We start from the raw sequence: 12070 nt of genomic DNA, 5'->3' as shown, positions 1-12070 counted from the left end.
GTCAGAGGGTAGGGGAGGGGGCCGGTGGGTCATTCAGTGCAGGGGACTGCCCTGCGGGGGCGGGGGCAGGGGCGGGGGCAGGTACTGGACCAAAACCCGCTCCCAGGCAGACAGGGGACAGCCAGGGGGCAGCCAGAGGGTGCAGGCTGGGAGAACCGCAGCTGAGGACTCACCAATAACAAAGACAGGCATGAAGGCCCCGCAGGGCACTGGGATGGTGGTGGCCAGTGCAGACATCCAGAACTGCAGGCAGGAGGTCGTTCAAACAGGTAGAGGCACCTCCAGGCCCCAGGCAGCTCCCAGCTCCACCCCCAGAAGCCTACCTTGCTTATCAGTCAGGCACAAACTTCCCAGCTATCTTGGAATCCCCCAGAGGTGAAGGAAAGGAGGACTCAGGCACCAGGTGGCTTGGGTTCAAATCCTCACCCTGCCATCTAGCTGTGTGACTTTGGGCCAGTTACTTAACCTCTTTGTGCCTCGACTTCCCATCTTTAAAACAGGGGTACTAATAGTACCTTTCTCACAGCATTGTGGTGAGGCTTAAAGGAGTTAACATACGGAAAGCGCTTAGAACAGTGCCCCACACCTAGTAAGTTTATGTTGGCTATACATAAGGAGCCCCACCTTCATGAGAATGAAGATGACCAGGGTGAGGAAGACGTTGGCGTGTGGTGGGTTCCAGGCCTGTGAGGTTCCGGGTGGCTCAAGCTCCTCCATCAGGCCCTGGCGGACCCACGTCCGGTTGTCAAACAGGGTGACCAGTGTCTCTTTCTGTGAGAGCTGTAGGTGAACAGGGTGCCTCAGGCTGGGGGACAGACAGGATGAAGGAAAGGGGCCCACAGGAGAGCAGGGACTGTTGGCTTTAGAAGGGATGCATCCCAAGAGAAAGTACAAGTTCCTGTTCTGCCTGGGGTTACCTGTCCGGCCATGAACTGTCCAAAGCCAGGGGGGAAGGTCAGAGTAGAGATGAGCAGGGTCACCAGAGCCGGGAAGAGCAGGCGTCTAGAGATGTAGATTTCATAGCATCAAATACTTACTACAGACTGGTGATAGGCTTGGGTGCCCTCACATACCTCAGGGCTGAGGTCACAGCAGGGCCTTGGCTCTTACATAAAAGCACACAGTTCTGAAAGAAGGCCCCCTTTGCCATCCATGATATGACGTCTCTGAGGGTGATGGCCATCCAGGGTTATAATGAACCCAAATGCCTTTCTGTTGGCTCCTGACTCCCTAAGTGGGTAGCACCAGCAGAAAATTCATCCCCCCAGCCCTCTTTGGACACCTCTAAGCCGTGACGCCTCCCCTCACGCTCAAGTTTCTTCTGCCTCTGTTTCTCCGAGGTGACTTAATAGGGAAGGTCACACAACATATACTCCAATAAAGAGGTTAAAAAAAAAAAAAAGAGTGAAGGTCGGTGTTGGGGGAAGCCGGGGTCACTCATGAAGTTGACCGAAGGTGCCAAAGGGAGCAGGTTCAGTTGGTTGCCCCTTCCCTGAAGGACGTCAGTCCCAACAGAAGTCATGTCTCAGGTCTCCCCACTCCCAATCCTCAGGGTCACAACTGAGAGAGCTGTGCTCCATGAGGGAAGAACTAAGACTCAAACATTCTCCAGGGAGCATCATTGCTATCTGGGCCAGGCCAAGAGCCTACAGGAAGCCTTAGCCTTTGATCCAAAATGCCCTCTGCCACTGACTAAAAATCCAAAAGTGCCAATTTTCAGGTAATTCAAATGAAAGTCAAAACGTTCAGTCTGGAAAGCACCACTGAGTGCCTGTTTTTGACTGGGCCACTATCTACCATCTCACCTGTCACCCCCCTTCCCCCAGGCCACGACCCTCACACAACCCAAAGTGCCCCAGAGTCAACTCACTTCTTCATGAGGAAACGGTTGATGGTCTTCTGCTTCCTCATCACCTGGACAATCTTCCGGTTCAGATAGACAAAGAGCGCTCCCCCGAAGCCACTTGCAATACTGGAGAGGGAACAAGCACCTGGGTGAAAGGAGGTCTCCCCTCTCTTACCTCCTCCTCTCTGACCCACCTCAGCTCCCTCGGCTCCTCACCCAATGACAGCAAAGGCCGGCAGCTCCTGGAGGTCGAAGGGGAAGTCAAGCCGGAACCGGGTTTTGAAGAGAGCCGTAATGGTCTCTGAAGGGAAGCAGAGTAGCAGAGGGAGGTGGCTGTAGCCTCGGAGGTCCCCACCTGAGCCATTTCAGGGCTCCTCTCATGCCCCAGGTCCCCCCACCTTCATCACGGTTCCAGACTGCCAAGACCCGGAAGATGAAGGCACTGAAGGTGGCGGCAAAGAAGCCCCGCCAGTAGTTCCGCACAGCGAAGAAGGTAGAGGTGACCTCGATGCTGAAGAGCACGCCTGCGGGGGCGGGGTGTGGGCAAGGAGAGCGCCCCTTGAGGCCTGAGCCTGGCCTATCGTCTCAGACCCAAGGGCAGGGCTGGGGCTGACCTGACTGCCCACCTCCAATGGGTGCCGCGAAGCAGCAGCCCACTCCCACGGCACAGGCGGCGGCCAGCATCTCTGTGTTCCGGGATTCGTTCTGGCGAGAGCGGTGGAAAGGGGAGTCGGCGTGCGTTCGCGTGGGCTCAGCAGCCCGTCCCTGCCCTCTGCCTTCTCCCGAGGTCCCCCTTACCTCATAGATGCCCCCGAACAGGGAGAGGAGCTTGCTGAGGAGAGCGGCACACATGCTTGCGATGTGCACAAAAGGGCCCTGGGAGGTGGGAGCAGGTGGTGAGTGGGGAAGGGGCACACCCTGACCTTGGCCTGGCTTCTTCCTCCACTTGATGGACTCCTTTATTCCCCAACCTGCACTTACCTCTTTGCCGAGGGGCATCCCACTGCCGAGGGCACAGGTCAGCCCGATAACCTTAGCTACGAAGGTCTTGAGGGTGAGGTATTCCTTGAGCACCACTCCCCGCAAGATGGTCTTCATCTCGGGGATGCCGGACCCTGCAAAGGCACAATCCCAGACAGTCATTTGATGTGCCGGTTTCAGGAGGTCCCATCTCTGCCCTCTCTTTCTCTTCTACTGTACCAACAGCCTGAGGAGCCAGGATCTGTGTGAATCCAGCAGAGAAAGTGATGAGGACGACGGGGTAGGTGACCCAGGCCAGATACTGGAGTAAGAGGTTAGTGTTCAAGCCCCGGGACATCCACTGCTGAGCTGTGGGGAGAGGATGTGCCATTGGAGCTCCGAAGCGCACATCCAGTCCCCGCCTGGCCACTGGACATACTGGTGTGACAAGGTGTCCCAGGGAATATCACACAGAGCACAGGCACAAGGGGTAGGGAGGGGGCTAGAGGGCATGCACGGAGACAAAGATCACTATAGGTAAGAGGGTCAGTTGGACAGGCGTGGCAACAAGTTGTGGCCTATGGGAGTGGCAGTGGTTATGCCTGAAGATGGGGCAGTCAGGCTGGCCGGGGGAAGTGGTCAATGGACAAGTGTGGCATAAAGGAGGCAGGTTGGTTCTCCCTAGCCCTTCCCCACCAGCCCTTGTCCTCACCCTGCAGGCAGGCAGCAATGGCATAGTCCATGGCCCAGCTGACCAGTGCCATGAGGAGCCCCAGCAGGACCAGGAAGATCCAGTCTTCACCAACCCTGGACACTAGGAACTTATGGCAGTGTACAGTACAGACTGGGAGCAGGGAAGGGAAGAAGGGGAGGCTGGCACCAAAGTGCTCCTACCCCTGTCCCCCCGCCCCCCACAGGCAGCTCTAATGGTCTCGGACCCCCTCAGCACAGCACAGCCAAGTCCCCTGTCCCAACCCAGGTCTCACTACGGCATCGGGTGCAACGGCTCTGTCCGTATTCCAGAAGCTCTGGGGCAGCCCGAGGGGAAGGTGGACCCCTCCAGGGTTCGGGCCCTCCCAGACGGATCCGAGCAGCTTCCTCTTTGGCAAAGGCCCCAAGGTCCTGAGTATACCGGCCATACATCTGAGAAACAGGGAAGATGGGGGTCAGCAGACATGGGCCGAGTGGGGACAGAGGGAGGGCTCCTGGGGCTTCAACTCCCCTTCTCCCAGTCCCCACATTATATACCCCTTCTTGAACCCACGCTTCCCACTTGGGGTGTGGGAACAATGCACACTGCAGATCGTGGGGGCTGTCCTGGCTGGAGTGATGGGGACAGCCACGGTACAGGGACACAGCTCTGGGGGTGGCAGAATAATTGGTCCCCTTCTCACAAGCCTGGGGAGGCATGGAGCACTGAGGAGGAGTGGGAGGGAAAGCCCCAGAGGAGGAAAAGATGGAAAAACCTACGGCAGTCTGCAAGTGGGAGGAGGGAAGGTCAGAGAATAGGGGATGGTCAAGGGCATATGGGTAACAATAAGGGCCTCATGGAACCGGGGGCAGCTGCGTTGGGCCTAGGAACAGGCGGGGCCCCAATCCTTATCACGTTCCTGCTGGGCCTCTGGCTTGGAACCGACTCAGCTGCACCCTCCCACCCACCCTAATCCCCTTGTCCCCATTCTCCACACCCACCCCCCACCAGCCTGCCAGCCCAGCTGGGAGTGGAAAGCCTCTCTGGATGGGGAGAGAGTGCTTGGTGGCCTCAGCCCCATTCTGGAGCTGCCCTGAGACCAGTGGTGGGTTGGGGGATAGCAGAAGCTGATGACTGGAGTGTGACCGTGAATGCTGGGGTGATGGGATCCGAAAGTGGCTGAGCAGTGGCTAGACCTGCCAAGCTGGGTGTGTGTTGGGGGGCAGGGAGTAGTAGATTCCGGCTGCCACCCGCAGAGCTTCGGGACACAAAGGGCTCCTGTTGGGGCTGGGGCGGGGTGGAGGGAGGGAAAGAGAGAGAGGGAGAGAGGGAGAGAGAGAGCTCGAGCGCAGGAAAGGGACGAGAGGGAACCAGCGGGAGGAGAAAGGGGGAAAAGAGAGTCCGGGGAAAAGAGAGTCCAGGGGAAAGGGCAGAGAAGAGAGAGAAGGAAACCAGAGGGGAAGAAGGGAGGAGGAAAAGAGAGAGAGTAGAGTAATAAAGAGGCAGACAGCGCAGGAGGGGGAGGTGAGTGAGTGACAGAAAGACAAAGGGATCGGAAGGACAAGAGGGAGAGGCTGGAGCACAGAGTGCCAGGGAGAGAGCTTGACCCTGAGAACTCATTCCAGAGATAGAGACCGGACGAAGGAGATGGAGAGGTAGCTGGTGCCTGGCTTGCTAGACCAGCGTCCCACGCAGATTGACAGACACATCCCACCCTGTGCAGAGGCTTACCCCCTACCCTCGCTCCACCCTCACCATTGCCACCTCTCCCTGTCATCGTGTTTCATCCAGTCACTCTTTCTTGTAACTGGGCACCTCCTAGCCTCAGATACAGCCCGGGCCCCCTTCTCCTGGAGAAGTTCCTTCCCTGCCTCCTTCCTGGGCAAATTCCGGCCCACGCTGATAAAAAAAGAGTTACAAGGCCCACTCCCTTCCCTAGAGTTTGGGTCCCCCACCCCAGTGACACAAGCAGAAGCAAAATGTTTCTCAAACACTAAGTTGCAGTGGTGGTTGTGAGTCGGCGCAGATCCCCAGGACCCCTGCTTCTAATGACACTGAGGGACAGCCCTGGGGTGGGGGTGGGGCTGGACACCCAGGGTCAGATGAGCAAAGGTCCCAACTCCTGCTTGACCCATCCTCCCGTAAGGCTCCTGTGCCCCAGGGTGGCAGGCCACATTTTTCCAGAGAATCCACTTTGGGGTTCCTGCTAGTGCTGGTTTGCCAGCTCCCAGGGGTAAGGGCCGGAGCTGGGTTTGGGTCTAATCATCTTCCTAGCAGTGCCATGCACATAGTGGAGACAGGATTGTCTCAGATGGTGGAGACTCAGTGCAGAAAGAGAAAGTTCAAGCATGTGAGTGGTGCTAGGAAGGGGTAGTAGGGTGCTGAGACTTGGACCCAAGGGGCAGTGGGGAGGAGCAAAGAAAACGTTGGTGGGGGGAGTAAAGGGAAGGACACCTGGAACAGGCACCTGAAGTCCTTGTCTGCAGGCCCCCAGCCTCAGCCAGAAACCTGCATGCAGCGTTCCACCCTTTAGCACTCCAGGCTCTCAGGCCCTCGAGCCTCAGTTTCCCCAGCTCAGAGGGCTGAGGCGGGGTTAGGGTAGCCCCCCCCGCCCCCGTCCCCGTCCTCGCGCTTCCACGGGTAACCAGGAGCAGCGGTCCGGGAGCACACTCCTCAGGTCTCTGCTGGCTTCACTTACCAGGGTCTGCTCGTACTGCAGCGCCCGTGGCTCCATCCCTTCCTCCGCTGCCGCCGCCCCCGCCGCCGCCGCCATCTCCGCTCACAGCCCTCTGGCCTCCCGCCGCGGCTCGGGCTCGGGCTCTGGCCCGGACTCGCCTCCCGGCCCGCAGAGCCCGCGCCCACACCCGTCCTGTCCCTGTAGCCTGGGCGGCCGAGTGCAGAGTGCGGCGGGCCCCAGGCGGGCGCCGCTGGCGCAGCCTCCCGCTCTCGTCCCCTCCTCGGCGGGCGGGCCGAGGGCGGTGCCCACCGTGCTGCTCCGCCCGCCGGCCCATCTAAGGGAGCCGGCCCAACGCGGCCGGGGTCCGCGTTGGGGCCGCCTCCCTGGCTCGGGAGGGGCGGCAGGGGGCGCCTGGAACGCGTGAGGCCGGACCCAGTCTCTGCCGAGGCGGGTGGTTGAGAGCGGCGCCCGGGCCAGGGTGGCGGCGGGTCCACTGGCACGTGGAGGGGCCGGGCGGGGTCTGTGACTCTCCGCGCCCGGCCGGGAGGGGCGGGACTCGCCGGGGCTCTGTAGGGCCTGGGGCCGGGGGCTGCCGAGCCGTCTAAGTCAGATTTTCAGGCCCAATCCCTCAGGAGCGGCGTCCTCTCTTGCTTCTTCGCTGGGGCCAAGGGCTCAGACCGGCCTGGCAGGGCCCCTCCACTCCGTCGGGGGTGAGAAACAAAGCTGGGGGGACTCGGAGGGGGACGCTAGGCCCAGAAGGGGAGTGCTTGGAACTGGGACCCTCGGTCTCTCTCATCCCCTTCCTTTCTCTTTGCCTTCTTCGCGGCTCCCCGAGGGTAGGTGCACTTGGAGCAACTTGGCCTTCGGCTTGTGCGGGGGTGGAGGTGGAGAAGAAACGGGAAGGGGTGAGGCCAGAGGGAAGGGAGGTCTAGGTGCCTGGGAATCGGGCGTGGGGGGACAGAGGTCGCTTCTCCCTGGCAGGGCCCAAGGAGAAATCCGAGTAGCTGCTCACGTCTAGCTGCCAAGGGGGAACGGCCTGCTGGCGCTCTGCGCTCTGCGTTCTCTGTAAGGGTCCGAAGAAGGATAGAGCAGTGGGTGGGGTGAGCACAGGTGGATGGGCAGTGTCAGAGATAGTGTGAGGGGGAAGGGCCAGTGTCCAGGAAACAGGCAGTGTGCCGGAGGAGGCAGCACCAGGGTGAAGGGGCACGTGGGAGCAGCGGGTGTTCCCAGGAGGAGGGAGCAGTGTCCGGGAAGGGGAAAGTGTGAGAGCCGGCACCCTAGAGGAAGGGGCAATGTAAAGGAAGAGGTGGTATCTGTAGGAGAGGATTGTGTCAGGATGAAGGAGCACATAGGAGAGCTTGTCCAGGAGAGGGTCGTGGCGGGGGGAAAGGGCAGAACCGAGCTTAAGGGGCAGTGCTCAAGGAGGGCAGTGGGTGGGTGTTAATGCCTGCTGAAGGGGCGGTGTGAGGGAAGAGAGTAGGGGTGGGGACGATGCAGGCTTTCCTCTTTCCCATGGTGACATCATGGCAAATTCCCAAACTGGACGGACCCGGCTCAGGTGACAGCCATATGGGCCGAGCCGGCCCGGGCCGGCCTGGTTGCCAGCTGGAGGGGCTGGGTCCTGAGCCCTGCTGGGCCAGCGCCCTGGGGGCGGGGTTCTTCTCCGCTCGCCCTTCGCACGGACTGTGCCCTCGGCGGGCAGGCGGACGGGCACGGTAGGGTTACGGGCCGGGCTTCTCTGGGCCAAGGATCAAGGTCCCTGGCTTGGGTAGGCCCCCAAGCATTCCAGTCTTCCTGACCTGGCTTCTGAAGAGGGCGCAGTAGAGCCACTGGAGAGAGCCGGACAAGACGCCGCCTCGGCCGGAGGTGGGACTTATCGTGTTGCCGCCCGGGGCGGAGTTATTTGGACCTGAGACCCGCCCTTAATACTGCAGCCTCTCGGAAAGAATCGTTCGGGGCGGAAGTTAAGAAGCCCCGAGAGCTAGGTGGCGGAAGTGGCCGCGTTCCTGCTTGTCCGTGCGCATGCGTTATTCTATTTCTTAGCCGCCGCTCTTGAAGCGTTGCCTTTTCCTTTCTGTTCTTTACCTCCACGCGAGGGGGTGCGCGTACCCTTGGTCGTCGTGGTCGGGCGCTCAGCCCCTCCGCTATTTTCGTGGCCCCCTCACCATGGCGGGCATCCTGTTTGAGGATATTTTTGATGTAAAAGACATTGACCCGGAGGGCAAAAAGTTTGACCGAGGTAAGTAAGATTTGGAGGGGCTGTTTGGGGGAAGGGGCTAATCTCGGGGACACGCCCCTGGGCCTCTCGTCCACCCATTTCACGTAGCCTACCCCTACCGGCAGGTCTTGGTGTAGGGACCTTTCTCAGGAAACATTTTACAGATGAGGAAACGGAGACTCCGGGCTCTCCCTGGCTTCACACAAGCTGTGCCCAGTGCCTGGATGGCCTTTTCTCCGGGCATCTTTCTAATCGCTACCCACTCTGTGCTAGGCGCTGTACTGTGCACCTTACACACACTTTATCTTACGTATTCCTTTCAAGAGCCTCCATGAGGTAGGTGGTGTCTTACCCATTTTGCTCTGAGAGACAAAGCAACCCACCCAAGGCTGTACAGCGAATAATCCGACCTCAGAGCCCTTCGCCCTCAGAGTCTTTACCTCTTTGTGAAATCCTCTCGGAGTTAGAGTTGACTGGTTGGTGTACAACTCTTTATTCTGTCATTGATCAATAATTGTCTTTGGTGTCTCTTCTTTTGCCTAGAGACTGGGATGTTTTTTGGGACAAAACCCAGTTCTTACACAAGTTGATAATCCCCTTAGCAGAGCACCTGGCACAGAAAGATAAAACCTTTGGATGAATGAATAACTTGCCCCAAATCAGGTTGTTTCTTAACCACCTAGGTAGGCCTAGGACCTGGATATTATTTGTTGCCAGAGGATCTTTTTCTGGGGATTCTATCCGCTTGCCATAGCTTGTGTCCCCTTTCCTTCTTGCATATGTGGTTCTTTTTTAAATTTAATTTTGGCTGCGTTGGGTCTTCGTTGCTACACGCAGGCTTCTCATTGTGGTGGCTTCTCTTGTTGCGGAGCACGGGCTCTAGGCGCGAGGGCTCAGTAGTTGTGGCATGTGGGCTCAGTAGTTGTAGCTCATGGGCTCTAGAGCACAGGCTCAGTAGTTGTGGTGCACGGGCTTAGTTGCTCTGTGGCATGTGGGATCTTCCCAGACCAGGGCTCGAACCCGTGTCCCCTGCATTGGCAGGTGGATTCTTAACCACTGCACCACCAGGGAAGTCCCTGCATGTGTGGGTCTGATTGAGCCTGCACGTCTACGAGAGGCCAGTGGATACAGGTTGGGTTAGATTGAGTATTCTTTTGCATCCAGCCCCCACGAAGTAGGAGTCTGCCCTGCGCTGTAGGGTCTGCCCTGGGCCAGGCAATGACCTCTGCCACTCTTTCCCTATTTCCCTCCAGTGTCTCGACTGCATTGTGAGAGTGAATCTTTCAAGATGGACCTCATATTAGATGTAAACATTCAGATTTACCCTGTAGACTTGGGTAAGTATTGAACATAAACAACAGCAGGAGGCTTTTTGCCATTTCCGCTGTTCTTCACCCTCTGATGCTGCTGTTATTTTTCAGGTGACAAGTTCCGGTTGGTCATAGCCAGTACTTTGTATGAAGATGGTACTCTGGATGATGGTGAATACAACCCTACAGATGATAGGCCTTCCAGGTGAGGGAGTGGAGCAGGGAGTACTTGAAATATGCCTGCGGACTAAGTCGATAAGTGGTATAGAAAGACCCTTACTTAATTCATAAAATAAATGATTATCAGCAGAATCTATGTAACCTTAAGGAAATTGCTGCACTTAAGAATTCAGACATTCAGGTGTTTATCCAAAGCAGTGATTACAGTGTGAGTTGCAGCTTTTTGATGGCAGAGGAAATGACCACTGAATGACCTAGGCTTTGTGGGCCTTGTGTCTTGGGAGGGAGTTTGGTGTGATGCAGAGGCTTTCGAGCCCCACTCAGTTCACATCTCAGCTCTACCACTTATTTGTTGAATAACCTTAACCTCTTTCTTTTTTTCTTTTTTCTCATTTGGCTGCGTTGGGTCTTTGTTGCTGCGCCTGGGCTTTCTCTAGTTGCAGGGAGCGGGGGCTCAGTAGTTGCAGCATGTGGGCCCTAGAGCGCAGGCTCAGTAGTTGTGGCGCATGGGGCTTTGTTGCTCTGCAGCATGTGGGATCTTCCTGGACCAGGGATCGAACCCGTGTCCCTTGCATTGGCGGGGGATCCTTAACCACTGCGCCACCAGGGAAGTCCAACCTTAACCTCTTTCAACCTTAGTTTTCTCATCAGTAAAATATCGATGGTCATACCCAGCTCACAGGGTTACTCTGAGGACTAAATGACATTATGTTTGGAAAGTGCCTGTTGTTACGATGCTGGCACTTAGTTACCAGTTACCATTTTTAAAGGGCCTCTTATTGTTGTTAACTACATTTAAGAATAACTGCCACTATTGTTCCACAGGGCTGACCAATTTGAGTATGTAATGTATGGGAAAGTGTACAGGATTGAGGGAGATGAAACTTCTACTGAAGCAGCAACACGCCTGTAAGTTCCGTGGCCTTGTGAGAGCCCTCGCCCCCTCCCTTTTGTGAGAATTTGGACTATGCTCTGAAAATTTGGACCATGCTCAGGCTTCCTGGGTTTCTTTCCCCAAGCACCTCAGACCTAGGTGGGACCCGGAAAGAAACTGTTTTGGGAACAATTTTCAGTCTGAAATGTAGATTGCTCACTTTGCCCTCTGTCAGGACCTCAGGGCCTGGTGGTCCAAATGAGAAACTGGTAATCTAGCTGTGTGAAATGCCAAGGAAGGTTACTTCTCCAAGAACTAAATGCAGCCTAAGTGATTAAACTGCTAGGCCTTTTTGTGTGTGTGTGTGTGTGTGTGTGTGTGTGTATGTTTTGCTACTCTGCAATCCAATCCCTAGTTCTTTGGTTTCTCTGCCCTACTATTTTTTTCTTTTCTTTAAAATCTTATTAAAACAACATGTGCCCTTTGTAAGAAATTTGAAAAGCAGAGAAGTAACGTGAAGAAGGAAAAAAGTCACCTATAATTCTATAACCAGAGGGAATCTTTTACATAAACATTCTTGAATGTTCTAGGGTTTTTTTTTTCCCTGTACTTTTTTCTTTGAGCTCATGTTGTTTATTACAATGTTTTGTTCTGTTCTTTTTGCTTAATGTTATGTAAAACATGTTTCCCCATGTCAATTTTAAGCTATTCCTAAACATTTTAATAGCTATGTAACATTCCAGTAAATGGATGTATCTTAATTGATTTGACCATTTCCTTTATTCTGGGCATGGAGTATTTTCCACCTTTGCTGATATAAAGAACAATTTGGTTCCTGATGACAATACTCTAGAAGGATGCCTTTTTTTTCTTAGGTTGGGTTGGAGAGCTGCTGAGTAACAGTTGCTATGGAGCTCAGACTCATGGGACTGGGTCTTCTGTTTCAGCTCTGCCTACGTGTCCTATGGGGGCCTGCTCATGAGGCTGCAGGGTGATGCCAACAATCTGCATGGATTTGAAGTGGATTCCAGAGTTTATCTGCTGATGAAGAAACTGGCCTTCTGAACCACCCAGGGAGCCAGCCTTGTTGCTTAGTCACGCACGTCATGGACGTTCGTTCAAGCCCGAGTAGCAGTTGCTGTTGTTCACCTGTTCAGGAGGGGCTGGCTCTCTGTCCACTGTGGGTGCATCTTTAGGAGGTCTGGACTCAATGGGAAACTGACTTGCCTGCAAAAGACCCAGTGGGAGAGCTTAAAATGAATCAGAAGTTGTTTTATGTATATGATTTTTTAAATTAAAGTTTACTTTTTCAGA

At 55.8% G+C, this 12070-nt stretch overlaps 2 protein-coding genes across 5 annotated transcripts in view; one reads left to right on the top strand and one right to left on the bottom strand.

Moving 5' to 3' along the window:
• The window catches only part of CLCN2 (chloride voltage-gated channel 2), a 14117-nt gene extending 7841 nt beyond the window's left edge, over positions 1 to 6276 (bottom strand). The window contains exons 1-13 of the mRNA XM_022570677.3: positions 6196 to 6276; positions 3793 to 3949; positions 3519 to 3650; positions 3047 to 3175; positions 2828 to 2961; positions 2645 to 2722; positions 2473 to 2551; positions 2245 to 2370; positions 2063 to 2147; positions 1871 to 1972; positions 918 to 1002; positions 625 to 780; positions 174 to 243 (exon numbers count right to left, since the gene is read on the bottom strand). Of these exons, the coding sequence (XP_022426385.1) occupies positions 174 to 243; positions 625 to 780; positions 918 to 1002; positions 1871 to 1972; positions 2063 to 2147; positions 2245 to 2370; positions 2473 to 2551; positions 2645 to 2722; positions 2828 to 2961; positions 3047 to 3175; positions 3519 to 3650; positions 3793 to 3949; positions 6196 to 6270 (1408 nt within the window). The 5' untranslated portion in view covers positions 6271 to 6276. The remainder of the gene's footprint in view (positions 1 to 173; positions 244 to 624; positions 781 to 917; positions 1003 to 1870; positions 1973 to 2062; positions 2148 to 2244; positions 2371 to 2472; positions 2552 to 2644; positions 2723 to 2827; positions 2962 to 3046; positions 3176 to 3518; positions 3651 to 3792; positions 3950 to 6195) is intronic.
• POLR2H (RNA polymerase II, I and III subunit H) lies at positions 802 to 12070 on the top strand. 4 transcript variants are annotated; one of them, XM_089910755.1, is made up of 6 exons: positions 802 to 2339; positions 3053 to 3140; positions 9646 to 9729; positions 9814 to 9907; positions 10708 to 10791; positions 11704 to 12070. In XM_089910755.1, the coding sequence occupies exons 3-6, from the start codon at positions 9681 to 9683 to the stop codon at positions 11819 to 11821; spliced, it is 345 nt and encodes a 114-aa protein (XP_089766881.1). In that variant the 5' UTR covers positions 802 to 2339; positions 3053 to 3140; positions 9646 to 9680; the 3' UTR covers positions 11822 to 12070. The 4 variants fall into 4 exon arrangements, with proteins under 4 accessions (XP_089766881.1, XP_022426437.1, XP_022426428.1 ...); XM_022570720.3 differs by lacking the exons at positions 802 to 2339; positions 3053 to 3140 and adding an exon at positions 7634 to 8413; XM_089910756.1 differs by lacking the exons at positions 802 to 2339; positions 3053 to 3140 and adding an exon at positions 8429 to 8635 and having other exon boundaries at positions 9643 to 9729.

The sequence above is a fragment of the Delphinapterus leucas genome, chromosome 4, assembly GCF_059928025.1.
Source record: "Delphinapterus leucas isolate spDelLeu-1000000601 "Yukka" chromosome 4, BTC_Dleu_Yukka2, whole genome shotgun sequence".
Classification (NCBI taxonomy): domain Eukaryota; kingdom Metazoa; phylum Chordata; class Mammalia; order Artiodactyla; family Monodontidae; genus Delphinapterus; species Delphinapterus leucas.
The sequence above is the reverse complement of the archived record's forward strand: the minus strand, read 5'-3'. Positions and strand labels throughout refer to the sequence as shown.

Bases quoted from the DNA above. Each gene is read 5' to 3' on its own strand.
- POLR2H (XM_089910756.1), top strand. From the start codon at position 8,557: ATGAGGAAACGGAGACTCCGGGCTCTCCCTGGCTTCACACAAGCTGTG. The intron at 8,636-9,642 runs TCTTTCTAATCG...CCTATTTCCCTC, and splicing joins GATGGCCTTTTCTCCGGGCA to CAGTGTCTCGACTGCATTGT. The intron at 9,730-9,813 runs GTAAGTATTGAA...GTTATTTTTCAG, and splicing joins GATTTACCCTGTAGACTTGG to GTGACAAGTTCCGGTTGGTC.